This window comes from Balaenoptera physalus (assembly GCF_965194825.1).
Source record: "Balaenoptera physalus genome assembly, chromosome: 10".
In the NCBI taxonomy this organism is placed as follows: domain Eukaryota; kingdom Metazoa; phylum Chordata; class Mammalia; order Artiodactyla; family Balaenopteridae; genus Balaenoptera; species Balaenoptera physalus.
In genome coordinates, this window is record NC_138889.1 from 43497823 (window position 1) to 43525697 (window position 27875).

A 27875-nucleotide genomic window follows, 5' to 3' on the forward strand; every position below is an offset into this window, starting at 1 on the left:
AATCTGTAGATTTACATCTTTTGCCAGGTTTTGAAACTTTTCAGTCATTACTTCTTTGAATACTTTTTCAGTCCTACACTTTTTCTCCTCTTTTCTGGGACTCTGATGATACAATTTTTCAACCTTTTGTAATAATACTACAGGTCCTTGAGGTTCATTTTCTTTTAGTCTGTTTTCTCTCTGTTGTTCAGATTGGGTAATTTCTATTTTGCTATGTTCAAGTTCACTGATTATGTCCTCTGTCCTCTCCATTCTGCTTTTGAGCCTATCCATTGAATTTTTTTAGTTTGGTTATTGTATTTTTCAGTTATAAAATTTCTAACTGCTTGCTCTTTAGTTTCATCTCTTTGTTAAAACGTTCTAATTTAATTTGTTTCAGGGATGTTTGTAATTGCTCATTGAAGCATTTTTATAACAGCTGCTTTAAACTCCTTGTCAGATAATTCTAACATCTATATCAACTCAGTGTTGGTGTCTCTTGATTGCCTATTCTCATTCAAGTTGAGATCTTCCTTGTCTTTGGTGTGATGAGCGATTTTTTAACTGAGGCCATTTTTGGGTATTGTGTTACATGACTCTGGATTTTATTTAAATATTGTGTTTTAGCAGTCCTTTTCTGACAACATCCCAGTAGGGAAAAATAGAATGCTGCCTCATTGCTGTCAGGTGGCAGGGAAAGTCCAGGTCTTAACTTGGCCTCAGCTGGTAACTGGGAGGAGGTGTTCCTCATTACTGCTGAGTGGGAGTGAGAGTTCAGGCTCCCCACATTTTTCATTGACACCACTTTGATTGGAGGGGCATAGGTGCCTTGTTACTGCTTCTCACATGGCCTTCAATGATGCTGTAGTGAGGGGAGTAGCCCTGTTACCACGGAGAGGTGGTGAATGTCCTGACTCCTCATTAGGCTTCCTCGGATACCATTCCAGAGAAGAGGAGGAGGGCTGCCTCATCACCACCAGATGGGCAGAGAAGTCCAGGCTCTCCACATGGTCTCCACTGACATCATGGGCTGGGGAGGGGCTTGTTGACACCCAGTGGTGATGAAACTCCTGGATTTCCACTCAGTCTTCTCTGACTCCATCCAGGTTGGGGCCTGGGCTACCTCATTATAGATGGTAAGGGTGGAACCGAGGCTGTCCACTCAGTCTCTGCTGGTGAAGTGGGTTTGCAGCCGTAGTCTTATTCTGTGGCCTTTGGCTAGAGTCAAGCAGTTATTATCTAAAAGTGTTTAATCTTGGTAGGTTGTCTTTTCTTCTGGTTTTTCAGTTGAAGGGAGCAGGCTTTCCTTGGGGCTCTTTTTGTTTGATTGTGCCTGCTGGAGTGTCTGGGTTGCTGGCTTCTCTGTTATCCAGTCTGGGATATAAGAGGTAAAAAGAAATTCCAGGAACTCACCACCTTGTTGTTCCTTGGGTCCCAAGGTCCTAGCTGGTCTGTCTTCCCTCTCCACTTCTCGGAGTCTTCTTATCATTTTATAAATAATGCCCAGGATTTCTAGTTCCATTTAGCAGAAAGAATAGGGGAAAGTACATTGACTCCACCTTTCCAGAAGTAGAAATCTCAAATATATATACAATTATAATTTTATAATGGTTAGAAGGAAAAGAAAACACCCCATTTTATAAAAGGAAGCAATTTCTACAAGAAAGTTTTGACAGAGTTGAGTTTTTTAAGACAGAGTGTGGTAAAATGGACCTTTAAGATACTTTAGGAAAATAACGTTGTAAACAAATGAGGAATTTCAAAGAAAGAAGCAGTAGAGTGAGCCAGCAGCAACAAAAGCATGTTTTCCACAAGATATCATTTTCCGGTTAGAAAAATGACATATTACTAGTTATTATGCAAACCAAGTCAAATACATAGTACTTTTCTTTTTCTCTCTTTTTCCCTCCTTTCCTCTTCCTTCTCTTCTGCCTTCCCTCCCTAACTCTCTCCCTTCCTTTCTTTTAACCAGAGACGAAAAGAGAGGCAGAAAACTGCAGCGGAAGCAGATGGCTGTTCTCTCAACAACAATGTAGTGTTTCCAAAGTGTATTCTGTGAAACACCTGTTTATGGTGTTTACACTGTAGCTGTGCTATGGTGTTATTTGGTTTTAGTTTAAAAAACAGAAGGGTTCCATGGTCAAATATGTTTGAAAAATGATGGATTAAAATGGCTAAATGGATGTTTTTAAAGCAAGACTTCTCACAGCCTGTAATACGCTACTATGCACTGTGAATGTCCAGGAGAAGAGGAAGAGTAAATAGCATTTCCTAAGCTCTCAGTGTTAGTACACAGAACAAATTTTTGTGAAAATTGCCGTAAAGACATTTGTTGGCTAGCTGGCAGCTGAGTAATAAAATAGAGCTGCAAAGCATCAAATGGCAAGGATTCATATATTAAATGACTGCTCAGTGCCTGTAAACAAACCCAAAACTTTTTAACAACAGACAAGAAAAAAAAAATCCAGAAATTAAAGATCTGGTACGCTGCGACTGAACTCGTTAAATATAATTTAGAGATGGTACTTAACTTGTATCTAGATTTCTGTATTTTTTCAAACTTATTCCAGGTTGTGATCTCATGGTTTATACTGAAAAATTATAGTGATTCAATATTTATGTTGCTATTTTACAGCTTCATCTTTATAGAAAAAGCAAGGTTGATTGACTTGTGTTAAATGCTTAGAGTCTTAACTAGGAAAACCCATATATAAAGTTTCATAATTCAAGCTACCATCTAGCAGCAGCTATTTAAATTGCGGGCAAAATATCTAGGTAGACTTAAGAGCTAGCCTTGTAAGATCATACCCATTAAGTGGAATCAAATGCTTCATATTCCTATTGTAATGGCTGATCACCTCCCTAAAAAGGTACGTAAAGAGGAACTTTAACTTCTTTGGGCTCCTTTAACTATATTATCATCTGTGAAATCTCTGCACTCCAAAAAAAGCTGGTTGTAAAGTAAAATTCATAGTCAAACCATATTTCCCGTTGATTAATTTACTAAGTGAAGCAAGGATACAGTACCTACGAGACCTGAGATGCTCAGATGCTTATTGCCCTATGTGTCATCTGTGGGAAGAAAGAGAAGACTTTTTGCTTCCTAGCACAGTGGGGAGTATAATATAGGGATAAATCAGAAAGAAATCAGTATCCCTCTCATCATATATGCAGAAGCCCTCTCATTTATGAAACAGCCCTACCAGTAACAAAGCAATAAAGACCAGTTTTGTTCTTTCAAATATCTATTTTGTAATAGCAAACCTCCATATTTTAAATTGCCATAGAAGAAAGGACACCCCTATTAGGAAGTAGTGACTACAAAAGATAATACTTTGCTGTTGTTGTTCACAAAGCTAATTATCATGATATAATTAATCTACTAATCACTTGATAAATAGAAAGCCATTAGTCTATCACTGTGCTAAGAGTTAAAGGGATACAGAGCTGACAATCTAATAAAAGAGACAAAATAAATACACATAAAACAATGAAAGACAGGGCCAAACATATAACCTGTAGTTGAAATACTAGAACTTTTGCTTGTACTAAAAATAATTCATTTTAACAAAATTAACACAATTTTGTAGGTCAAAACATATACCAAAACATATGATATTAAACTGTAATAAGTTTCCTTACTTGAGCTTTTAGGGTTTGTAGTTGTCCTTCGTAATTCTGAGTCATTGCTAAGTTACATTTTTCCAAACTGTCCAACTTCTGTCTAAGTAACCCCACCTGAATTAAGAATAAAATTTAATTTTGATTTTTCTAAATTTTGCCTGACAAAATCAGAAAATGTACAAAAGAGGAATACAGTTCAAATAAAACTGCTGTACCAAACCAAGAATAAATATTTGTACTGTGGTTCTTAGAATAGTTATTAATAATTAAATTCACAAAAACCAAATGTAGCTAGCACTATTCCACTGGGTACACATTAAGACAGTATGGTATGGATGTTTGACAAAAGATCCTTCTCACCGGCACATTTTAAAGCAGGATTTAAAATTTACTTCGCATTATCTTTTTGGGAGGCTTATGTCATCGTTCCTGGGACAGAACCCCTGCAGACACACTTCAGCCTTTAGTTTAGGCACTACTACCTTCAATGGGAGCTCTGTTTTAGTGGTGTTGTGGAATAATTGTTACATTTTTATAAGAACTAACAAATTAAAAAGAAAAAGAAAAATGTCTAAGAGGAGTTCTTAGGGATTTGGCTTACAGAATTTGCTTAAGAAGTAGGCAAGGCCCCTGTTCGCACATCTGTATTGTGACAGGTACAAAAGTGAGAAAATAGTCCCTTCCATACGCCAGGTCTGATGACCTGCCTCTATTGATAACTAACTAGGCCAAACAATAACTTAGTTAACCATGACAAAAAACTAAGTTCCATCGAGAGGCCATTAGAGGTAGAAAAATGGCCGCTGAACAAGTTGACTTGATGTTTTAGTTATTAGCATGTGATCAGTAAACATTTCTTATGCCTCACCCCAAAGAAAAATTCAGACACGAAAGTCCACATCAGGTGAAGCGTATGCCTTTCCTGAACTCCTCTGCAGGCCCAAGAGCACTCAGACCTCCTTCTACCATCACCAGCTTGGCCACAAGCACCTTCACTGGGGCCCAGGGCATTCCTACCAAGTGGGCGCCCAGGTATACACACACTCCTTTCACCAAACTGTTTTCTCTCTTGTTCTACAATCAAGGCTTTACCTTTTACTTCTTTTAGGAAAGATTTTTCTAGCAGATGAGAAAAGGCAAATGCTCCTGAACTCTGCCTCATCCAAAGGCACAGCTTTGTTGACTACTTTGTTTCTACAGCAGCAAAATCACTGACATCTTTGCTTGCAAACAGTATTTATTTCACATACATATTGAATGTTTGTTTACTTTCCTAGACAACATTGACTAGACTCTATTTCTGTCTGCATTGGCAAATTACTACCGGTTTAAGCTCTGCTTGCCGCTTATTTGATAGAACACATTTAGCACACTGTGACAGAATTTCAAGCTATAAATGCTATTGCTGATGCCTGATAAAAAGTATGTGTAATGAAAAATATATTCTGACAGAACAAATAATATTTATAACAGCCTGAGGAATTAACAATTTATTAACACATCTATGCAGTACCTCTTGACCTTTCTGTTCTAAACAAGTTTGTGCATTTGCCAACTCTTGATCCCGAAGATCTAATCGTGTCTCCAGAGCCCGCATCTTCCTTTCCCAATCCAATTTTTTGTTGTTTACCATGATGTCAATTTGTTCCATTAATTCCTGAAGCTCAGCCTCACAAGGAGAAGCTCTGGCAATTGCAGAAAAGTAAAATACATTTAAAAAGAGTGAAATGTGAGAACAAGAAAAATTATGATCTTGCTTTGAATAGCTTGATCATTATTTCCTCAAATTGTTCAATTATTTAAATAGGAAGAATTCCGAAAACCAGAGGTTAACATTTTAAATTAAAACTAAAAGCTAATTTCAGAGCTAACAGTGTACATACTTTTCAAAAGCATTTTAAAAAGTACAGTTGCTGCCATAATATAATGCAATATATTGATAAAGTCACTGCCTGCATTTCTCTTATGTACTGGTGGTAACGCATGGATCTCCCTGACCCAAAAGTTTTGACTTAGACAAGGGAGTCCTAAAATGAAAAAATATTGTGTGGATTACGTCAGAAATAAGGTCACAATAAAGAAAATTAGTTTAAAAATAATAAATTAATTAATTAATTAATTAATTTTAGAGTGGGCTAATTCAAAGGAAAATTCTAATTATGAAAAATGATCCCATGCTCTTACATGTAAATATACATATACCTATGTGCTTATCATAAGTTGAGGAGGTTTGATGGCAGGTCAGCTGGGGCTTCAATTGTGCCTGCCAGGGAGAGAGGAACAAGCCTAGGCTAGGTAGGACCAGATTCAAATGTACTATCTGGGCTACACTGCTGCTCCTTCGGGAGAGAAACTTGGTGTGATCTGGCTGGTGGTGTCTCTTTGGAAGGAATCTAAGTGGGCAGGTGTGGGCAGAGTAATGTAAGATTTTAGACAATGGGGATACTATTAGTCAAAAAAGTGGTAATATTTTGGGTCTAGGAAGGTCTACTGTGTTTGAAACAAGACCCTTGGTGATAACTAGAATTATAGAGACCGAGAGTTGGAGAGATTGCTAAGTGCTGCCAGGACAGGGTTCTCCTTCATAGAAGCTGAAGCATTCCCCAAGGACCTGGTATAAATCCAGTCATTCAGCCTGGATAAGCAGGTAGATGTTGAGGCCTCAGATTTCAGCTTAAAGAACACACAAATGTCCAGATTAGAAAAGCAAGTTACTTCAGTATCCATTCAATGGTGCTGATAGGGCTTCCAATATATTTGCATAGCTGGGAGGAAGGCAGGAGAGGCAGATGTAAAATGACATCATTTCCTCCATTTAGTTTCATCAAATCAGAATTTTAGGGCTAATTAAAGATCATTTAGCATTTTAAAAAAACTGAAGCCCAGCGACATCAAGGTCACACATTAATTAATGGAAGAGCCAGAACTAGATCCTAGACGGCTGCTTCCCATCTTAATTAAGCTCCTTCCTGTATACCACACAGCAAAAGACATGGTGTTTTGCATACAAACTTGCTTGGAAAATGTAGTACAAATTAGCTCTGTTGCAATAGGTTTAGAAATAGGTATTTGAACTCAAAGAACTCAGAATTTCCAGAATCCCTTTCTCAAATACCCAGAGTCAACCTGAACAAGGGATGTCCCCTTGATTGGCTTATTCAACAGCAGATTCACCAGTTTTGACACCAGAGAGGTTGTAAGTACAAAATGCCATTCTTAAATCTTCTAACATTCCTGGGCTAAGGCCCAAAGGCTCTCAGTTTTTACTTAAAACCTAAAACAAGTCTGAGGAAAGGAAGTACTAATTCCTCTATAAAAAAACTTGATTGGATTTTGATTGGAGTTCTGATGTGGGGAAAAACAACAGAACGAAAAGAAGGGTTTTCACACCATTTTTATTTCATAACAACATGTATCACCCTTTACTGTAAATACATTTTGTCTATTTTTTTCTGCTGGTGTAAACTCTGAAAGAAAAAGGACTACATCAGTCTTGTTCATCACCATCTCCCCAAGGCTTAGCACAGTGCTCCAGCACATAGCAGATGCTCAATAAATCTCTGAAGAGTCAATGAACGAATTTTTTCCATTACTATCTCCTTGGCATATAGGAATGTACCGTGCTAATGGAATTAAAATATAGGCCTAAAATAGAGTGTGGCATAATATGAGTTACTCAATCAGTATTGTTAAATAAGTGAATAAAGTGTTTATTTCCTGGTTATGACTATGATATTGCAAAAGTCAGAATATTAGACTTCAAGGTGGAAGGACTTTTACAAGTCATCTAGTCCAACTAACCATTCAGTGTTTGCATACCTTCCACAAATGTTTCTGGAGAGAATCATCTATCATACCCCACTGATCAGATTCAGCAAATCTAGGACAGAGCCCAGATTCTGCATTGGTAACAAAGGTATCAAGTACATGCCACTTGGTGCATGCCAAAGTTTGTGATCTATTTTGTAATATCACCGCCAAGAGGTCACCCAGCCTAGGTCTGAACTTTTCCTTTAGCAGGTAACCACTGTCTGAGATTGCATCTAGACAGAAGTGGGTTTTAAAAAGTTCTTTCTTATACTGAAGAACTTTTTCATCCACTGGTCCTAATTTGATCCATTGTAACCACTGAGAACAAATGCCTTTTCAACACTGTAGACTATAAAATACTTGAATACAGTTATCAATACGCTGAATACAGTTATCAGTGTACCTCCAGATTCTTCCTGAGTCTTCTCAATGTTCAATATTTGAGACTGAACATACTAACAGACAATGCCAGAATATGCGGTAATGGATTCTGACCCAAAACCTTTGCAGCAACAGTCCTAGAATGGTCAAGACTTGGTCAATGACTGACAGCTTCCCCAATTTTGCCTCCACTTCCAACTCAGGACCAACCAGAGAAAGGCAAATATGTTCCCCAAACCAATCACATAGGAGGCCCTGCTTCTAACGATCCTGCCTCTAGCTTCCCCATGTCAACAGCCTAGGGCTGAGGCATACCTGAAGCCTCTGGTTTTTCACTGTTGAGCCTTCCCACTCTCCTGCCTGTCTTTGAGTCTGCCAAATGCAAGTGATAGTTGACTCCCTTTTTATAGAAATCTTTGAATAAATAGCCTTCATTTGTTCTTATTGGGTGGTCTTTGTTTATTTTCACAAGTTATCTTTATTTCCTTCAATTGCTTGCAGAGATTTTTTTTCTCTACCATTCACTACCTAGTATACTGCCTAGAAAATACTACATGCTTAATATACAGTTGTTGAACTGTGTATTAGTTGAAGAAATGAATGACTATTTTAAGATTTTCAGAACCTTCATAATCCTGGCGGCTCTCCTCTGAACAAGTTCCTTCCTGTTTGTCGATTTCCTCCTTGAAATGTATTGTTCAGAACTTTAACATGGTACCCAAGGTATGGTCTAATAAGCTCAGAGAGGGACTCTCACATCCTTTGTTTTAGGTGATACATACTTTCATTCAAGCAGATGAAGATCACCTTAGCTTTGAATTTGGGAGGGGGGAGGGTAAGCAGTGATATCATATGACTTTTAAGGTGAGTTTTTTCTTGCTAAACACGTTTTTTCCTTTTCATGCATGCTACGAGTAAAGCCACCTACTCACTATCTTGTGATTGTTTCATTTTGGGGGATGCTCCAAGGGCAGGGATTTATATTTATTTTCATTACATTTCAGTGTTACAGTTTCAGCCTCGATGTAGGTTGTCATCACTGATTCTTTAAGGAAGCAAACATTCACAGGTGACTTCTCCCCACTGTGAGATGAACTAGGAAGACAGAGACACAAAACCAACTGCCTGTGTATAGGAAGACTTGCAAGGCAGGCAGGTACAGTAACAGATTGATGAATACATACAGTTCTTTTGGGAACAGAAAGGAGGGGCCCGAATACCCCTTGGGTATTGGACAGCGTGGACTATCACAGAAACCTTCCTGAAAGAGGTAACATCTGAGCTTATATTTTGGGATCCTGGTACTGTCAGAGAATATATTCGCTATACCTCCCAATTTTGTGTCAGCAGCAGATTTGATAAGCATTATTTGTTTTACATATACATTTTTTTCATACAAGTGATTGTTAAATGTCATAAAGGACAGGAGAGAGGACAGAGCCCTCTGGCCTTCCATTATCAAGCCCTTCAGGGTCACAGTGATCTGTTGATTATTTCTTTTATTATAATCAGATGTTAATCCACTTAATTAACCTTATTTTTTTTTCCCACAAAAAATGTGGTGAAAAGCCCTATAAAATATGCCAAAGCCCAAGTACATCTCTGTCTATATGTTCTCTGATGCACCAGCATACTTGCACTTTGAAGCAAGGCTGGTCTAGCATGCAGTGGTCCGGGTGCATCCATGCTGAGTCCTGGTGGCCACTGCTTCCTCTTCTGGATGCTCACAAACCACTGATAATCTTTTCCAGAGTCTTATCTAAGATTTAGTCAAACACACTTTTACATCAAATTCAGCTTTTTGTCATATTTAATACTCCCTTTTGAAAGTCAATTGTCTAATCTTGTAGTATATTTTCCCTTCTTCAGTTTCTCAGAGATAATTAATAGCAGTTCGGCTGTCTCAGTATCAATATCTGTTCCTATATCTAGTGAACTTTAAAATAAAATACAAAAGGCTTAGTTTAGCCTCCTCCATAACTGGACAGTACATTATTTATATTTTTATTTCTTCCTTTAGTCAAATGCTAACACTGTGTTAATTACTTTCCTGTACTTCCTGTCATGAATCCTCATAACATCCCATAAAGTAGACCTTATTATTCCAAGTTTAGAAAAGTTGACTGAGGAGCTAAAAAAGAAAAAAAAAATTCTCTGAATCTTTCAGCATTGGAGACTGGTTGGATTGTGCCTGATAACACTACTTAAGACATGTAAACCCCTGCCCTAACCATTGGGTTTATCCTTGGGAGCAATTCACAAGAGAAGGATCCTGAGGTCAGGACAGCAGTCTGAATGCATTAAGCAAGAAAGGAGGGGGCACATTGAGACTTGCAGGGGAACATACCAGTCTGGGGATCCTAGAGTTAAAATATCAGGACATCATTATTTGGAGATGAAGAGAGAGCAAACTAGAAAGCTGGTGATGTAAATGGAGGCAGTAGTGGCAAGTGTGTTGGGAAAGGGCAGGGGAATGGAATGTGGAGAGAGTCATTCAGAGTAAAAGGGGCTAGGGTAAGATACATGGAATACATGTCACTCCAAAGTCCTTTAACAATGGGCTTAGGTGCTGATTCTTAAAAGGCAGATCTTCATCAGACAGATAACTATGGTGACCATATGATTTGTTATCCAACCCAGGACAATTTTAAAAGTGAAAGGGGCACTAATAATAATTATTCCAGGACAACAGGTATAAACAGTGGCTGTTCTCGGCAAACTGAAATGTAGGGTCAGTCTATCCATCACCAGTCTGGAAAACAGAAGTGGATAACAGGTCTATTCAAAAAAAAAAAAAAAAGAGTGAGTTCAGTTCAGGACATGAGAGATGTCTGACAGAAATGGATCTTCACCTTGGGAGAGAGAAGAGGGGCTTTGCCTTAAAAAACAAATGTAGAAGTCATCACGGAGAAAGGGCAGGGAGAGAGGAAGGGAAGCAGGGAGAAAAAATAAAGAGGACTCTATTTCATGCAACATGGACAAGCCTAAGAAAACGAGTTTCCAAAAGGCTGATGAGCAATCTTATCAGGTCTTACCTTTTTCAAAATATTCTAATAAAACTCATTTTAAAAATGTATTAACATACTATCCGTCTTAGTTATATTACTATTATTTAGTTCTACTAAATGTATAGTGGCACAATATATTCAAAGCGGTGAAAGAAAAAAATTTTCAACTAAGACTACTCTAACCAGCAAAGTTATCATTCAGAAAAGATATAAAGAGTTTTCCAGAAAAGCAAAAGCTAAAGGAGTTCATCACCACTAAATTGGCCTGACAAGAAATGTTAAAGGAACTTCTTGAAGCTGAAAAGAAAGGGCACTGATTAATAACAAGAACACATATGAAAGAATAAATCTCACTGGAAAGGTAAATATATAGTAAAGGTAGTGAGTTAATCACTTATAAAGCTAGTAAGAAGAGTCAAAAACAGGTAGTAAAAATAACTATGATTACAACAATTAAGGGATATACAAGATGAAAAGATGTAAAATGTGACATCAAAAACATTAAATGCAGCAAGGGGAAGAGTAAGAATGTTGAGCTTTACAATGGTATCAAACTTAAGTTATTATCAACTTTATAGCAACTGTTATAGATAGCAATTGTTACATGTAAACCTCATGGTAACCACAAAGCAAAAACCTATAGTAAATACCCAAAAGATAAAGGAATGTAAGCATACCACTAAAGAAAGTCATCAAATCACAAAGGAAGAGAGCAAGAGAAGAAGAAAGGAACAGAGAGGAACTATAAGAACAGCTAGAAAATAATTAACAAAATGGCACTAAGTGCACAGCTATCAATAATTACTTTAGGGACTTTCCTGGTGGTCCAGTGGGTAAGACTCCACACTCCCAACACAGGGGCCTGGATTCCATCCCTGGCCAGGGAACTAGATCCTGCATGCATGCCACAACTAAGAGTTCACATGCTGCAACTAAGAGTCTGCATGCCACAGTTAAGAAGTCCACATGCCACAACTAAGAAGCTCTCATGCCACAACTAAGAGTCTGCATGCCACAGCTAAGAAGTCCACATGCCACAACTGAGACCCAGCAAAGGCAAAATGAATAAATAAACAATAAATAAAAATAATTTTTAAAATTAAAAAAAAATAATTACTTTAAATGTAAATGGACTAAATTCTCCATTCAAAAGACACAGAGTGGCTGAACAGATAAGAAAATAAGACCCATCTATATGCTGCCTACAAGAGACTCATTTAGGATGTAAGGACACACATAGACTGAAAGTGAAGGGATGGAAAAAGATATCTCATACAAATGGAAACTGAAAAAAAAGTTGGAGTAGCTATACTTTTATCAGACAAAATAGACTTTAAAACAAAGACTGTAACAGAGACAAAAAAGGGCATTGTATAATGATAAAGAAGTCAATCCAACAAGAAGATATAACATTTGTAAATATTTACACACCCAACGTAGGAGCACCTAAATATATAAAGCAAATATTAACAGACCTAAAGGGAGAAATAGACAGCAATACACTAATAGTAGGACACTATAATACTCCACTTACATTAATGGATAGATCATCCAGACAGATAATCAATTAAAAAACATCAGCCTTAAACAACACATTAGACCAGATGGACTTAATAGATATTTATAAAATACTCTATCCAAAAGTAACAAAAACACAGTCTTCTCAAGTGCACATGGAATATTTTCAAAGCTGGATCATACGTTAGGTCACAAAACAAGTCTTACTAAATTTAAAAGGACTGAAGTCATATCAAGCAACTTTTCTGACCACAATGTTATGAAACTAGAAATTTATTACACAAGAAAACAGGAAAATTCACAAATGTGTGGATATTAAACAACATGCTACTGAATAACCAAAGGTTCAAAGAAAAAATAAAAAGAGAAAGTAAAAAATACCTTGAGACAAATGAAAATGGGTATGTAACATACAAAATTTATGGAATGCAGCAAAAGTAGTCCTAAGAGGGAAGTTTTAGCTATAAATACCTACCTCAAGAAAAAAAAGTCTCAAATAAACAATCTAACTTTACACCTCAAGGAACTAGAAAAAGAAGAACAAACAGAACCCAAAGTTAGTAGAAGGAAGGAAATAAAAAGATTAGAGCAGAAGTTAAGTGAAATAGAGATTAAAAAGACAATAAAAAAAGATCAGTGAAACTAAGTTGGTTCTTTGAAAAAGATAAATAAAATTGACAAACCTCTAGCTAGACTCACCAAGAAAAAAAGAGAGGACTCAAAATCAGAAATGAAAGAGGAGATATTACAACTGATACCACAGGAATAAACAGATCATAAGAGACTACTATGAAAAATTATATACTAACAAATTGGACAACCTGGAAGAAATGGATAAATTCCTAGAAATATACAATCTACCAAGACTGAATCATAATGAAATAAAAAATCTAAACAGACTGACTGTTAGTAAAGAGATTGAATCAGTAATCAAAAACCTCTCAACAAACAAAAGTCCAGGACCAGATGGCTTCACTGGTGAATTTTACCAAACATTCAAAGAATTAATACCAATCCTTCTCAAACTCTTCCAAAAAAAAGGAGGAGGGAACTCTTCCAAACTCATTTTATGAGGTCAGCATTACCCTGATACTGAAACCAGACGAGAATGCCACAAGAAAAGAAAATTACCTGGTGAACACAAATGCAAAATCCTCAACAAAATATTAGCAAACCAAATTCAACAGGCATACACTACGATCAAGTGGGATTTATTCTAGGGATGAAAGGATGGTTCAACAACTACAAATCAGTCACTGTGATATGTCACATAGACAAAATAAAGGATAAAAATCATATGATCATCTCAATAGATGCAGAAAAAGCATTTGACAAAATTCAACATCCATTATGACAAAACCCCTCAATAAAGTGGGTACAGAGGGGACACACAAAAGTACTTCAACATAATAAAGGCCATACATGACAAGCCTACATCATACTCAATGGTGAAAAGCTGAAAGTTTTTCCTCTAAGATCAGGAACAAGACAAGGATACCTACTCTTACCACTTTTATTAAATATAGTATTGGAAGTCCTAGCCAGAGTAATTAGGAAAGAAAAAGAAATAAAAGGCATCCAAATTGGAAAGGAAGAAGTAAAACTGTCACTATATTAAGATGACACTATATATATATATATATATATATATATATATATATATATATATATATATGGCTTAAAGACTCCATCAAAAAACTTAAAAACTAATAAACAAATTCAGTAAAGTTGCAGGATACAACATCAATATACAAAAATCTGTTGTATTTAAATAAACTAATAATGAACTATCAGAAAGAGAAATTAAGCAAACAATCCCATTTACAATTGCATCAAAAAAGAATAAAATACCTAGCAATAAATTTAACCAAGGAGGTGGAAGACCTGTATATTGAAAACTACAAAACATTAAAGAAATTGAAAACAACACAAATAAATAGACAGATATTCCATACTCATGGATTGGAAGAATTAATATTGTTAAAATGTCCATACCACCCAAATCAATCTACAGATTCAATGCAATCCCTAACAAAATCCCTATCCCAATGGAATTTTTCACAGAAATAGAACAAATAATCCTAAAATTTGTATGAAACCATAAAAGACACCAAATAGCCAAAGCAATCTTGAGAAAGAAGAACAAAGCTGAAGGCATCACACTCTCTAATTTCAAACTACATTACAAGCTATAGTAATTTAAACAGTATGATATTCACAGAAAAGCAGACACACAGATCAAAGGAACAAAATAAAGAGCCCAGAAATAAACCCAAGTATATATGGTTAAATAATTGATGACAAAGAAGCCAAGAATACACAATGGGGAAAGGACAGTCTTTCCTATAAATGGTTTTGGGAAAATTGGACAGCCACATGCAGAAGATTGAAACTGGATTAATACTTTTACACCATACACAAATATTAACTCAAAATGGATTAAAGACTTGAGTGTAACACCCGAAATCATAAAATTCCTAGAAGAAAACAGGCGGTAAAGCTCTTTGACATTATGCCTTGACGATGATTTTTTGATTCTCACACCGAAAGTACAAGGAACAAAAGCAAAAATAAACAAGTGGGACTACATCAAACTAAAAAGTTTCTGCATAGCAAAGGAAATCATTGACAAAATGAAAATGGAGAAAATATTTGCAAATATCCAAAATATATAAACAACGAATACAACTCAATACAAAAAAATATGATTAAAAAATGAGCAGATCTGAATGTTTTTCCAAAAAGGACATACAGATGTCCAAAAGACACATGAAAAATGCTCTTTATCATTAATCTACATCACTAATCATTAAACATAATGCAAAAAAAACCACAATGAGATATCACCTCACACCTGTCAGAATGGCTATTATCAAAATGACTAGAAATAAAAAGTGTTGGCAAGGATGTGGAGAAGAGAGGACACTTGTACACTGTTGGTGGGAATGTAAATTGGTACAGTTTTTATGGAAAACAGTATGAAGGTTCCTCAAAAAATTAAAAATAGAACTACCATATGATCTAGCAATTACACCTCTGGGCATTTATCTGAAGAAAATGAAAACACTAACTTGAAAAGATATATGCATCCCCATGTTCATTACAGCATTATTTAACAATAGCCAAGTTATGGAAACAAAGTAAATGTCCATTGATGGATAAATGGATGAAGATGTGGTACATGTATGTATATGTCTGTGTGTGTATAGACACACACACATACAATGGAATATTATTCAGTCACATAAAAGAGTGATATCTTGCCATTTGCAACAACATGGATGAACCCTGAGGGTATTAAGCTAAGTGAAATAAGTCAGACACTGAAAGACAAATACCGTATGTACTCTCTTATATGTGGAGTCTAAGATATATATATATAAACCAAACTCATAGATACAGGTAACAGATTGGTGGTGGCCAGAGGCAAGAGGTGGAGGTAGGATAAATGGATAAACTGGTTTTTTTTCAGTTTTAAAAATAATAATAAATAAATAGAATTTAACATTTCTGTGGTGGCTCACAAATCCTATTTGCACGTCACATTCTGTACTACACCTGAAACATAATTAGAACCAAATGAGAGAGACTCCAGCAGAACTCCTAGAACTCACTTCTGTAGACATGTCTGTGGTGTCAGCCTGCTCTTTAGTCAATTGTCTCTCCTAAAACAGTAAATGAAAGATTTATCACTTTATGATTTTTAGGTCATAGTTTCATGGTTGCCCTTGTTCAAAATTAATTATTGAATTATAGTTAAAAGTAGCTTTTTCTCAAGCACTTTTTTTTGTTGTCCAAAAAATGTTATTTACTGTCACCGTGAGTGTTTGCTGACGTACTAGCATTGCAATGCCTATTTTTACTGCACATTTGAGATGGTGGCTCATATTCAGTCCATTCTCTGCTCTCATTTGTGATAAGCTTAATGTTAGGATGTGGAGGAGGTGTAAATCCCACTATTCCAATAAAGCATGCTTAACTGTACTTATAAAGGCCTTATTCTAAAGCCTTCATTATAATCATCAAAAAAAGATGTTTATAGAAAGAAAATGCAATGTCATAGCTTTCAAGTCTCTATCAGTGTTTTATAAGAATTCTAGGTACATACAAATTTAAAATCTCATTTTTTTTATGTTCTAAAGGGAATGGAAATTCTGTTTAAAAATCTACATTACAGATCAACTTTTTCTTGAAACTTTTCTATGATAATTATTCACGTTCTGAGTAACACCTTGGTTCACAGATCGAATGAGGTAAGGAGACAGTGAAATGTTAGCAAGCACTAACTCTCTTTCTTCAGGGTGATTTCTACAATCATCTAGAAGCATAAATAATTATCTGAAAAACTATTCCATATTAATACATACAAACATAGGATACAATTAATAGTAAATAAATATTTACACATGCATTAGCTTAGATTTTTTTGTTTTTTTTTTCATATTTCTTTTTTTAAGCCTATGGGAGAGGTTGAAACTAAAGCAAATCTGGACATATTATAAAGCCACTGAAAAAGTATGAACCCAAAATCAAATTTGTATCTGACGTATATTGCTATCCCATTTTCAACATCTAAAATTACCCTTTGTACTTTTTTTGACTATTCAAACATTTAAATATTTAATGATTGACTTCCACTAATAACCATAAGCATGGATTCTATAAGCCAATCTCTTAAGACAATTAAAATTCCCTCCTGCCAAAAGGTATATCTGATGAGACACTGCAGTGTTAGTACATGTGAGGACAGTCACTTTACCCTTTTTCTATTTAAAACTACAGCCGTCTATTTCACTGGATGCTAGCAGTGAAGAATTAGGCAAACACTGATAAAATCTGTTTTTCCAATGCTAGAAAACTAAGAAATATACTGTTCCCTAAATGTTAGAAATTTCTAATGAAACTTCTAATACCAGCTTGTTCTAATAACTTCCAAATCTGTATCTGCAGCCTGAGCTGCTGATCTCCTGACTTCTCTAACCAACTACCTATTCAACATTGACATTCCCATAGGCGTCTATAGGCATCTCAATCTTCACAAGTTCAAAGCAGAGTGCTAGACTCCCTGTGCCACAAACCTGCTCCCACTCCAGTCCACTCCATTTCTTTAATTGGCACCATAGTTACAGTTACTCAAGATAAAAAACTCTTCATGATTCTAGATTTGTGTTTTCCTCAAACCCCAGAACCATAGTCCTATTGGCACTGCCTCCAGTATACTGAATTCTGACTACTTCTCACCATATCCAGTGATAAAACCTTAGTCTGAGTCATCCTTATCTCTTGTCTGCTTCCATCCTTATCTCCTATGTGGCTAGTTGCCTACTCAACATCCAGCTTTCCTTTCTTCCATACCAACAGAGCTCTGATGTTATTCAGTGTGGAAATGTGTCCAGCGAGAAAAACAACTACATTTCCCAGTCTCCCCTGGAGCTAGGCATGGCCATGTAAGAAAATCTGGCCTATGAAATGTAAGCGGAAGTTGCCGTGAAGCTGTTGAAAAGAAGGCCACAGCAGTTGCTGTTGGTGTCCCACGCATCTCTCACACTTACCACTTCAGGGCACTCAGCCTGATTTCCAGTGGACAGAACCTGCATTTCCTTGCCTGAGTGTCTTCTCTTGCTACTGGGGTCCTCTTTGCCTCCTGTGTGACAGGCCAGCAGCGACGGGGAATTGAAGCCCTCCCAGGAGCAACCTTCAACCAATAACTGTCGGTTACTGGTGTATAAACATTCATTTGCTCCTTGGATGGAAGAACTCTGAGGAGTGTGATTTACACTGGGTTCCAGAGTTTCCCCATCAGGATTTTGCTCCAGTCACCTTCAGTGGTACTTGGTTTGATAACCTGTCTTTCCTTGTTTTACTTCCCCAACCCTACAGGTGATAGGCTGAAAAATGGCCACCAAAGATATAAGGTCTGAATCCCCGGAACCTGTAAATGTTATTTCATTTGGAAGAAAGTTCTTTGTATAAATTAAGTGTCTTGAGATGGGGAGATTATCCTACATTATCTGGGTGGGCCCTAGGAAAGAGGCAGAGGGAAATTTGACACACACAAGAAAAGGGGCTATGAAGATGAATCAGAGACAGATGAGAAGATGCTGGACTTAAGGATCAGAGTGCTGTAGCCACAAGCCAAGGAATGCTGGCAGTCACCAGGAGCCTGAAGAAGCAAGGAACAGATTCTCCCCTAGAGCATCTGGAGGGAATGCAGCCCTGCTGACACCTTGATTTTGGCCCAGTGACACTGATTTTGGACTTCCGGACCACAGAACTGTGAGTAAATGCATTTTAGTTGTTTTAAGCCACTGAGTTTGCTATACAGCAGTCACAGGAAACTAATACACCATACTTTCATCTCCCAAATAAACTACTTGTATCCAAATCCTTGTTTCAGGGCTTTGGCTTCTGTAGGAACCCCAAATAAAATGCTGGCATGCTCTCTTTTGTTTTTACCCATTGCCCTTCCTCTGCTCCCTTTCTGGAAGGCAGATGTGATGCTGGAGGTGGTTCCGCCATCTTGCAATCATTTGTTGGGGCCAAACAATAAAGCCACACACTGAAGGTGATAAAGCAGAAAGATACATCTAGACTTGGATATACAGCTAATTATTTGATCTTTACTTGGATGGGTAACAGGCATCTCAAACCAAGCTTGCATTTTCTCCAGTCTTCTTTATTTTAATAAATGACAATCTTTTTTTTTTTTTTTAACATCTTTATTGAAGTATAATTGCCTTACAATGGTGTGTTAGCTTCTGCTTTATAACAAAGTGAATCAGTTATACATATACAATATGTTCCCATTTCTCTTCCCTCTTGCATCTCCCTCCCTCCCACCCTCCCCGTCCCACCCCTCTAGGTGGTCACAAAGCACCGGGCTGATCTCCCTGTGCTATGCGGCTGCTTCCCACTAGTTATCTATTTTACATTTGGTAGTGTATATATGTCCATGACACTCTCTTACCCTGTCACATCTCACCCCACCCCCTCCCCATATCCTCAAGTCCATTCTCTAGTAGGTCTGTGTCTTTATTCCCGTCTTGCCACTAGATCACTAGATTCTTCATGGCCTTTTTTTTTTTTTTCCCTTAGATTCCGTATATATGTGTTAGCATACTGTATTTGTTTTTCTCTTTCTGACTTACTTCACTCTATATGACAGACTCTAACTCCATCCACCTCATTACAAATACCTCCATTTCATTTCTTTTTATGGCTGAGTAATATTCCATTGTATATATGTGCCACATCTTCTTTATCCATTCATCTGTCGATGGACATTTAGGTTGCTTCCATGTCCTGGCTATTGTAAATAGAGCTGCAATGAACATTTTGGTACATGACTCTTTTTGACCTATGGTTTTCTCAGGGTATATGCCCAGTAGTGGGATTGCTGGGTCGTATGGTAGTTCTATTTGTAGTTTTTTAAGGAACCTCCATACTGTTCTCCATAGTGGCTGTATCAATTTACATTCCCACCAACAGTGCAAGAGTGTTCCCTTTTCTCCACACCCTCTCCAGCATTTATTGTTTGTAGATTTTTTGATGATGGCCATTCTGACTGGTGTGAGATGATATCTCATTGTAGTTTTGATTTGCATTTCTCTAATGATTAATGATGTTGAGCATTCTTTCATGTGTCTGTGGGCCATCTGTATATCTTCTTTGGAGAAATGTCTATTTAGGTCTTCGGCCCATTTTTGGATTGGGTTGTTCGTTTTTTTGTTATTGAGCTGCATGAGCTGCTTGTAAATCTTGGAGATTAATCCTTTGTCAGTTGCTTCATTTGCAAATATTTTCTCCCATTCTGATGGTTGTCTTTTGGTCTTGTTTATGGTTTCCTTTGCTGTGCAAAAGCTTTTAAGTTTCATTAGGTCCCATTTGTTTATTTGTGTTCTTATTTCCATTTCTCTGGGAGCTGGGTCAAAAAGAATCTTGCTGTGATGTATGTCATAGAGTGTTCTGCCTATGTTTTCCTCTAAGAGTTTGATAGTGTCTGGCCTTACACTTAGGTCTTTAATCCATTTTGAGTTTATTTTTGTGCATGGTGAATAAATGACAATCTTATCTTTCCAATTGGTGGGACAAAAGCCCACCATCCCATCTCCTTCCTGCACACTCCACATTCAATCTATGATTTCTAAATATTATCAGCTTTTCTGTCACAACATCCCCATTTGTCACTATTTCTACCAACCTGATCCAAACCACTGCCATCTCCCACTGAATTACAGTTCGGCTTGTCTGTCTTTTCTACCCTTGCTTTGCCATGGTCTAGTCTTCACATAGCAACCAGAATGAGCCTTTCAAAACATTAGGTCAGAAAATGTCACTGCTTTGCTCAAAGCCTTCCAGTGACTTCCCATTTTACACAGTGAAACCTAAAGTCTTTACCAAGGTCTGCAAGGCCCTACAGGACTTGGTTCTATTTGCCTCTCTGAGGTCACCACCTACCACCTTCCTCCCGGCTTGCTCCTCTCTAAACACACTGGCCTTTTTTTTGTTCCTTGAAAATACTAAGCATGTTCCTGCCTCAGAACCTTTGCTTTTGCTGTCTCCTCTGCCTGGAATGCCATTCCCCAGGCCATATTGAATACATATATATATAATTAATATATATATGAATTATATATTTTCATATATATTCATATATTTATTTCATATATATATTCATATATATGAATACATATGAAGAGAACCCTCACTTTCTGTAGGTCTTTCTTCAGATATCACCTTATCAGATTTACTTTGTAACTCTCTACTACCATAGCCTGCTTAATTTTTCTTCAAAGCAGTCACTACCATCCCCCTGACAGAATATACCCTCATTTATCTGTTAAAATCTGTCCCCCCACTGCACCGTAAGCTCCATGAATCCCTGATGGTATGGTAGAGCCAGGGTCAGCTCTGAACTGCCAACCTCCAGAAAAATAAAAACCCTAATCTGTTTGGGTATCGTGTTATGAGACTCTGGACCCTTTTTAAAATTTGTGTTCAACAGGTCTTTTCTGAGAATGCACCATCAGAGAGATGGGGTGCTGTCTCACTCCTGCCAGGCCACGGTGGAATCCACGTTCTTGACTAAGCATCTGTTGCTACTTGGGAGAAGGGACTCCTCATTACTGCTGGGTGGCAGGGGGAGGGGTTCAGGCTCCCCACTAGTCCTTTGCCAATACCACCACGGCTGAGAGGGGCAGGGGTGTCCTCATGGGCCCCATGGACACTGTGGGAAGTGGGTGGCCTCGTTATCATTCACCGCTCAAAGTGTCTGTTTTTCTTTGCCATTGTAAGTATGTATGTTTCTCCCTGAGATTGTCTGTGATCTGAGGCAAGATTTGGGTATTCCGGGGTCCCTGGGCCATAGCACCAAATGTGCCTCATATCCCACTTCAGTTTCTTATATGAATGGGTACAGACTTCATCCGTACTCTGACCAGCTGTCCTTTATGAGTCAGCTGTTTTGCTGATCCACCCATTTTTCCCTATTCTTGAACTTTTAAAAAGTATTTTCATAACTGGAAAATAAGATTAGCACAAGATATTTGCATTTCTGCTTTTCTCTTTTTCAGAGAAAATTTGGAAGTCATTTCACCGCATGATTCTATAGTGCACCTGGCTCTGTTATGCTCTTTTTGTACATAGCTTTTACATGAACTGCGGTCCAGTGAGAGTGCTTTTTGCCCCCCAGGGGAGAGAACTAACGAGCTCCTACTGTTTCTATCATTTTCATGTTTTAGCACCTGTTTCACCAATGCTCTGACAAGAGGCTTGCAACTGCTGCAAGTGGTTCCAAGGTGCCAGACCACTGAGCACATGGAATGTCAGGTCAGGGTGAGTGTGCCTGGGTCCTGATGTACATGCCTAGGTTTACACATATCATGGCTTATTTCTTTTTCATGTTTTAAAAAATGTAACTTGTAACTAATACAACCAACCTTTTGTAAACATTGTCCTGTAAAAATTACGTGCAAATTTATCCTACACAGAGGTAATTTTTAATCTTTGCCTTAACTTAATAGCAGCTTAACAAGTCTTTCAAAGGAATCTTTCTCTTTCCTTCTTTCTTCCCTCACGCCCTCCTCCCCTCTATCTCCCTCCCTCCCCTTTCTTCATAAGTGTCTTTCCCTCCTTTCAAAGTCACTCAGTGAATTCCTACAATCACTTAGCATTGTGCTAACACTTCAGGGTCTAACTTCAAAGTCTGAGATATCAGAATTCTACCCTAGGTCCACTTCACGTTGCTTCTTCAGAGAAACAAGAAACTAGAACTTGTTAAATTTGATTACTCTGGAGAGGAATATGTGTATTTTGTGGGGGATAAATTATGATGGAGGGAGAATAATGGGGTATAGTCTGGGCCACTCAGATACCACGAGAATCAATCAAATTAAAAAGAATTTTCAATGTGTAAAAATAATACATGACAATTTATTAAACTACAAATATATATTGACTTATATTAGAATTTTTTACAAACTATAATTAAAACTGTATTTAACTCATAAGAAACAGGTAAGTAAAGTTGTGATTATGAATATGTCTCAGAGGGAAAGGACACTCTAAAGGTTAAGAAAGTTGTATATTCGGGGTCTTTTGTGTTTCCATACAAATTGTGAAATTTTTTGTTCTAGTTCTGTGAAAAATGTCAGTGGTAGTTTGATAGGTATTGCATTGAATCTGTTGATTGCTTTGGGTAGTATAGTCATTTTCACAATGTTGATTCTTCCAATCCAAGAACATGGTATATCTCTCCATCTGTTTGTATCACCTTTAATTTCTTTCATCAGTGTCTTATAATTTTCTGCATACAGGTCTTTTGTCTCCTTAGGTAGGTTTATTCCTAGATATTTTATTCTTTTTGTTGCAATGGTAAATGGGAGTGTTTCCTTAATTTCTCTTTCAGATTTTTCATCATTAGTGTAGAGGAATGCCAGAGATTTCTGTGCATTAGTTTTGTATCCTGCTACTTTACCAAATTCACTGATTAGCTCTAGTAGTTTTCAGGTAGCATCTTTAGGATTCTCTATGTATAGTATCATGTCATCTGCAAACAGTGACAGCTTTACTTCTTCTTTTCCAATTTGGATTCCTTTTATTTCTTTTTCTTCTCTGATTGCTGTGGCTAAAACTTCCAAAACAATGTTGAGTAATAGTGGTGAGAGTGGGCAACCTTGTCTTGTTCCTGATCTTAGTGGAAATGGTTTCAATTATTCACCATTCAGGATGATGTTGACTGTGGGTTTGTCATATATGGCCTTTATTATGTTGAGGTAAGTTCCCTCTATGCCTACTTTCTGGAGGGTTTTTGTCATAAATGCGTGTTGAATTTTGTTGAAAGCTTTCTCTGCATCTATTGATATGATCATATGGTTTTCCTCCTTCAGTTTGTTAATATGGTGTATCACATTGATTGATTTGCATATATTGAAGAATCCTTGCATTCCTGGGATAAACCCCACGTGATCATGGTGTATGATCCTTTTAATGTGCTGTTGAATTCTGGAGGAATCAGGCTCCCGGATTTCAGACGATACTACAAAGCTACAGTAATCAAGACAGTATGGTACTGGCACAAAAACAGAAATATAGATCAATGGAACAGGATAGAAAGCCCAGAGATAAACCCACGCACATATGGTCACCTTATCTTTGATAAAGGAGGCAAGAATATACAATGGAGAAAAGACAGCCTCTTCAATAAGTGGTGCTGGGAAAACTGGACAGCTACATGTAAAAGAATGAAATTAGAACACTCCCTAACACCATAAACAAAAATAAACTCAAAATGGATGAGAGACCTAAATATAAGGCCAGACACTATCAAACTCTTAGAGGAAAACATAGGCCAAACACTCTCTGACATAAATCACAGCAAGATCCTTTTTGACCCACCTCCTAGAGAAATGGAAATAAAAACAAAAATAAACAAATGGGACCTAATGAATCTTAAGAGCTTTTGCACAGCAAAGGAAACCATAAACAAGACGAAAAGACAACCCTCAGAATGGGAGAAAATATTTGCAAACGAAGCAACTGACAAAGGATTAATCTCCAAAATTTACAAGCAGCTCATGCAGCTCAATATCAGAGAAACAAACAACCCAATCCAAAAATGGGCAGAAGACCTAAATAGACATTTCTCCAAAGAAGATATACAGATTGCCAACAGACACATGAAAGAATGCTCAACATCATTAATCATTAGAGAAATGCAAATAAAAACTACAATGCGATATCATCTCACACCACTCAGAATGGCCATCATCAAAAATCTACAAACAGTAAATGCTGGAGAGGGTGTGGAGAAAAGGGAACCCTCATACACTGTTGGTGGGAATGTAAACTGATACAGCCACTATGGAGAACAGTATGGAGGTTCCTTAAAAAACTAAAAATAGAACTACCATATGAACCAGCAATCCCACTACTTGGCATATACCCTGAGAAAACCATAATTCAAAAAGAGTCATGTACCACAATGTTCATTGCAGCTCTATTTACAACAGCCAGGATGTGGAAGCAACCGAAGTGTCCATCGACAGATGAATGGATAAAGAAGATGTGGCAATATATACAATGGAATATTACTCAGCCATAAAAAGGAACAAAATTTAGTTATTTGTAGTGAGGTGGACGGACCTAGAGTCTGTCATAGAGTGAAGTAAGTCAGAAAGAGAAAAACAAATACCGTATGCTAACATATGTATATGTGGAATCTAAAAAAAAAAAAAGGTCATGAAGAACCTAGGTGCAAGATGGGAATAAAGACGCAGACCTACTAGAGAATGGACTTGAGGACACGGGGAGGGGGAAGGGTAAGCTGGGACAAAGTGAGAGAGTGGGAGTGTATATATGGACATATATACACTATCAAATGTAAAATAGATAGCTAGTGGGAAGCAGTCGTATAGCATAGGGAGATCAGCTTGGTGCTTTGTGACCAGCTAGAGGGTGGGATAGGGAGGGTGGGAGGGAGGGATATGCAAGAGGGAAGAGATATGGGGATATATGTATAACTGATTCACTTCGTTATAAAGCAGAAACTAACACCATTGTAAAGCAATTATACACCAACAAAAACGTTAAAAAAAAAAAAAGAAAGTTGTATACATAGAAGAGTACTCCTTTAAAGGATTTTTCTGAATTCAGATGTGAGAATGTGCTTTAATATTCATCTGCCTTGGTCTTTGAAAATATGACTTTCACAGCAGATAAAAAAATTTTGGTAGATCGTGTAGCAGTACCCAGATTTTTAGGAAGAATTTGACAAGATCCTATGCACGAGATCAACGACTAAGATATATGTCACAGAATAAAGAGTAAATGATTCAGTAGAGAAAATGAGACTTTTGGTTGAAGATGGATTAACATACAAATTTTGCTCCCTTTCCAAATCCTACTAAAATAAGGCAAAGGAATATTTTTAACCTAAGGTTAAACCTACAGGACAAAAAAATGGGAGCTGGTATTGGAAAAAGCCAAGAAGCAACACACTAGATATTTCTGGAAGTAGGAGGTGAACGCTGGCTGCCCAACTTATATGCTCTAAGCAGGAGAATTTTGAATCACGTTCTCTGGAAACTGATCAGCCTGAGACAAAGGAAAGAGACTACCCTGATAATCAGACAGTGAAGACCGCTATCAACAAGCCCTGCCCATGTACGCTGGAGCTTCCCATCAGCTTCCAATGCCATTACTCTTAAACAGGAGCAAGCAGTCAGAGATCACAGACATCTGAGGAAAGCAGTTCACACAATGAGGTCAAATACAAACAGAAAGACATTGTTTGAAGAAAATTATGCAGAAAGAAGAAAACTTCAAAAAATTTATAATTAAGATACTAGAGGTATTAGCTCCAGGAAAAACAAAACGTGCAGGAAAGGAAAAGTAATCACAGTATACTATATGGCTCAGAGGTGAAGAGTATTTATAAAGGTAGAGGTATTTATAAAGTCATAACAAGGCAAACAGAATATTGATCCAACCAAAATTATGGTGTATTGAGAGAATGGAGGAATGGTGTGTGTGTGTGTGTGTTTGTGTGTGTGTGTGTGTGTGTGTGTGTGTGTATAGCAGGGATGATGAGGTGACCAAAACTGAAAAATCAAGAAGTAGCAATGTAAGCATGTTCTTTAGAGATATGGAGATAAATATCAAAAGGATCAGCCAAAAGAAATGAAAGTGGTTGCCTTTCGGGAGTGGAAAACTGGAGCAGGAATAGGAGATTGCTGTTTTTTGGTGACAGAGACAAAGAACCAAATGACTTTTTAAATTACATACATGAGTAACTAAGTAAAGGAAAATCTGGATAAATGTTGTTTTTCAGTTAGAAAAGATATTTTAAAGAAAAAAAATCCATCATATGTGCATCCACTTATGTTGTACAAGGAAAATGACATTTTTCAAAACATCACTCCAGAATTCAGAAATTTTGGGACTCTCTGTGTTTTATTGACCTTAGCATTGCTCAGTGCATTTGTGGAATTCCTATTTAGAAATGACCTTCAGAGATAAGTTTATTAAACATAAGCTTTAATAATGACCTTCAGAGATAAGTTTATTAAACATAAGCTTTAATAATCTTAAATAGCTTAAAAATAAATAGATTAAGCTTTAAAAATCTTAATCTTAAATATATTAGACTGCACAGCACATTGGATGGTGGTTATACTGAGCCCTCAGGGAGCTGTAGCTACACTGTAGTTGGTGGAATGATTTCTCTGGAAAACCTAATTGATTTCTCTTCTTGAGTAGCAGAGGCTGGGAGAAAGGCAGCCCCGTGGAGTAATTGTTGGGGTTTGGAAAGAGGCACCAAACCTCTTTGGTGGAGGATGTGGAGGAATATACCAGAGCCACACCCACAGAATGACTGACTGTAAAGGAGTTAATATAAGACGCAAGAGATAATTTCAAACACTTCTTATTCATATTTTTAATAAGAGACAAAGGGTGTATTGCATTGATAAAGAAAAGCAATTTACTATGTAAAAGGAACAATGAAATAAACATACAAAAAAGAAGTACTGGAAATAAAAACATGGTTGTCAATACTAAAGATCTCAAGAGAAGCAATAAAAAACCAGAATGTAATCATTGCTGAAATAAAAATGAGAAAATGCAAGGAATTGCTCCAGAACATAGAGCAAAAAAGACAATGATGGAAATTATGAGAAAAAAGAAAAAGATGTAGGCATTCTAGTAGATTGAAACAAGATGGTGGAGAATTATTAATCAAAGGAATAGAAGAAAATTTCACTGAGCTGAAGAGATTTGAATCTTCCTCAATAAAAGTGTTCACCAAATGCTGTGAAGGATTATTGAGAAAGGATCTATACCTAGAAAGTTATCTTGGTAAATTTGTAAATTCCAAGGATAAAAAGAAATCCCATAAGCCTCCAGATACGAAAAAAAAAAAAGAAAGGGATAACAAAACCTGAAGGAGAGAATGAGACTGGCATTGGACTTTCCATCTGCAACACTCCACGCTTCAAGACCATGGGAGTAATGACTGTTACAGAGTTCCCGTGTAAGGGTAAAAATAAGACATTTGGA

General features: G+C 37.1%; 1 protein-coding gene across 11 annotated transcripts in view; it reads right to left on the bottom strand.

Moving 5' to 3' along the window:
* Window positions 1–27875, bottom strand: part of DEUP1 (deuterosome assembly protein 1) — a 247949-nt gene that overhangs the window by 89236 nt on the left and 130838 nt on the right. For 8 of the 11 annotated variants that reach the window (XM_082409952.1, XM_082409954.1, XM_082409958.1 and 5 more), the window contains 2 exons: window positions 5117–5288; window positions 3622–3717 (listed from right to left, as the gene is read on the bottom strand). In XM_082409952.1, the coding sequence (XP_082266078.1) occupies window positions 3622–3717; window positions 5117–5288 (268 nt within the window). Of the gene's footprint in view, window positions 1–3621; window positions 3718–5116; window positions 5289–15934; window positions 15986–27875 lie in introns of all 11 variants that reach the window. The other 3 variants (XM_082409953.1, XM_082409955.1, XM_082409957.1) reach the window with 2 other exon arrangements.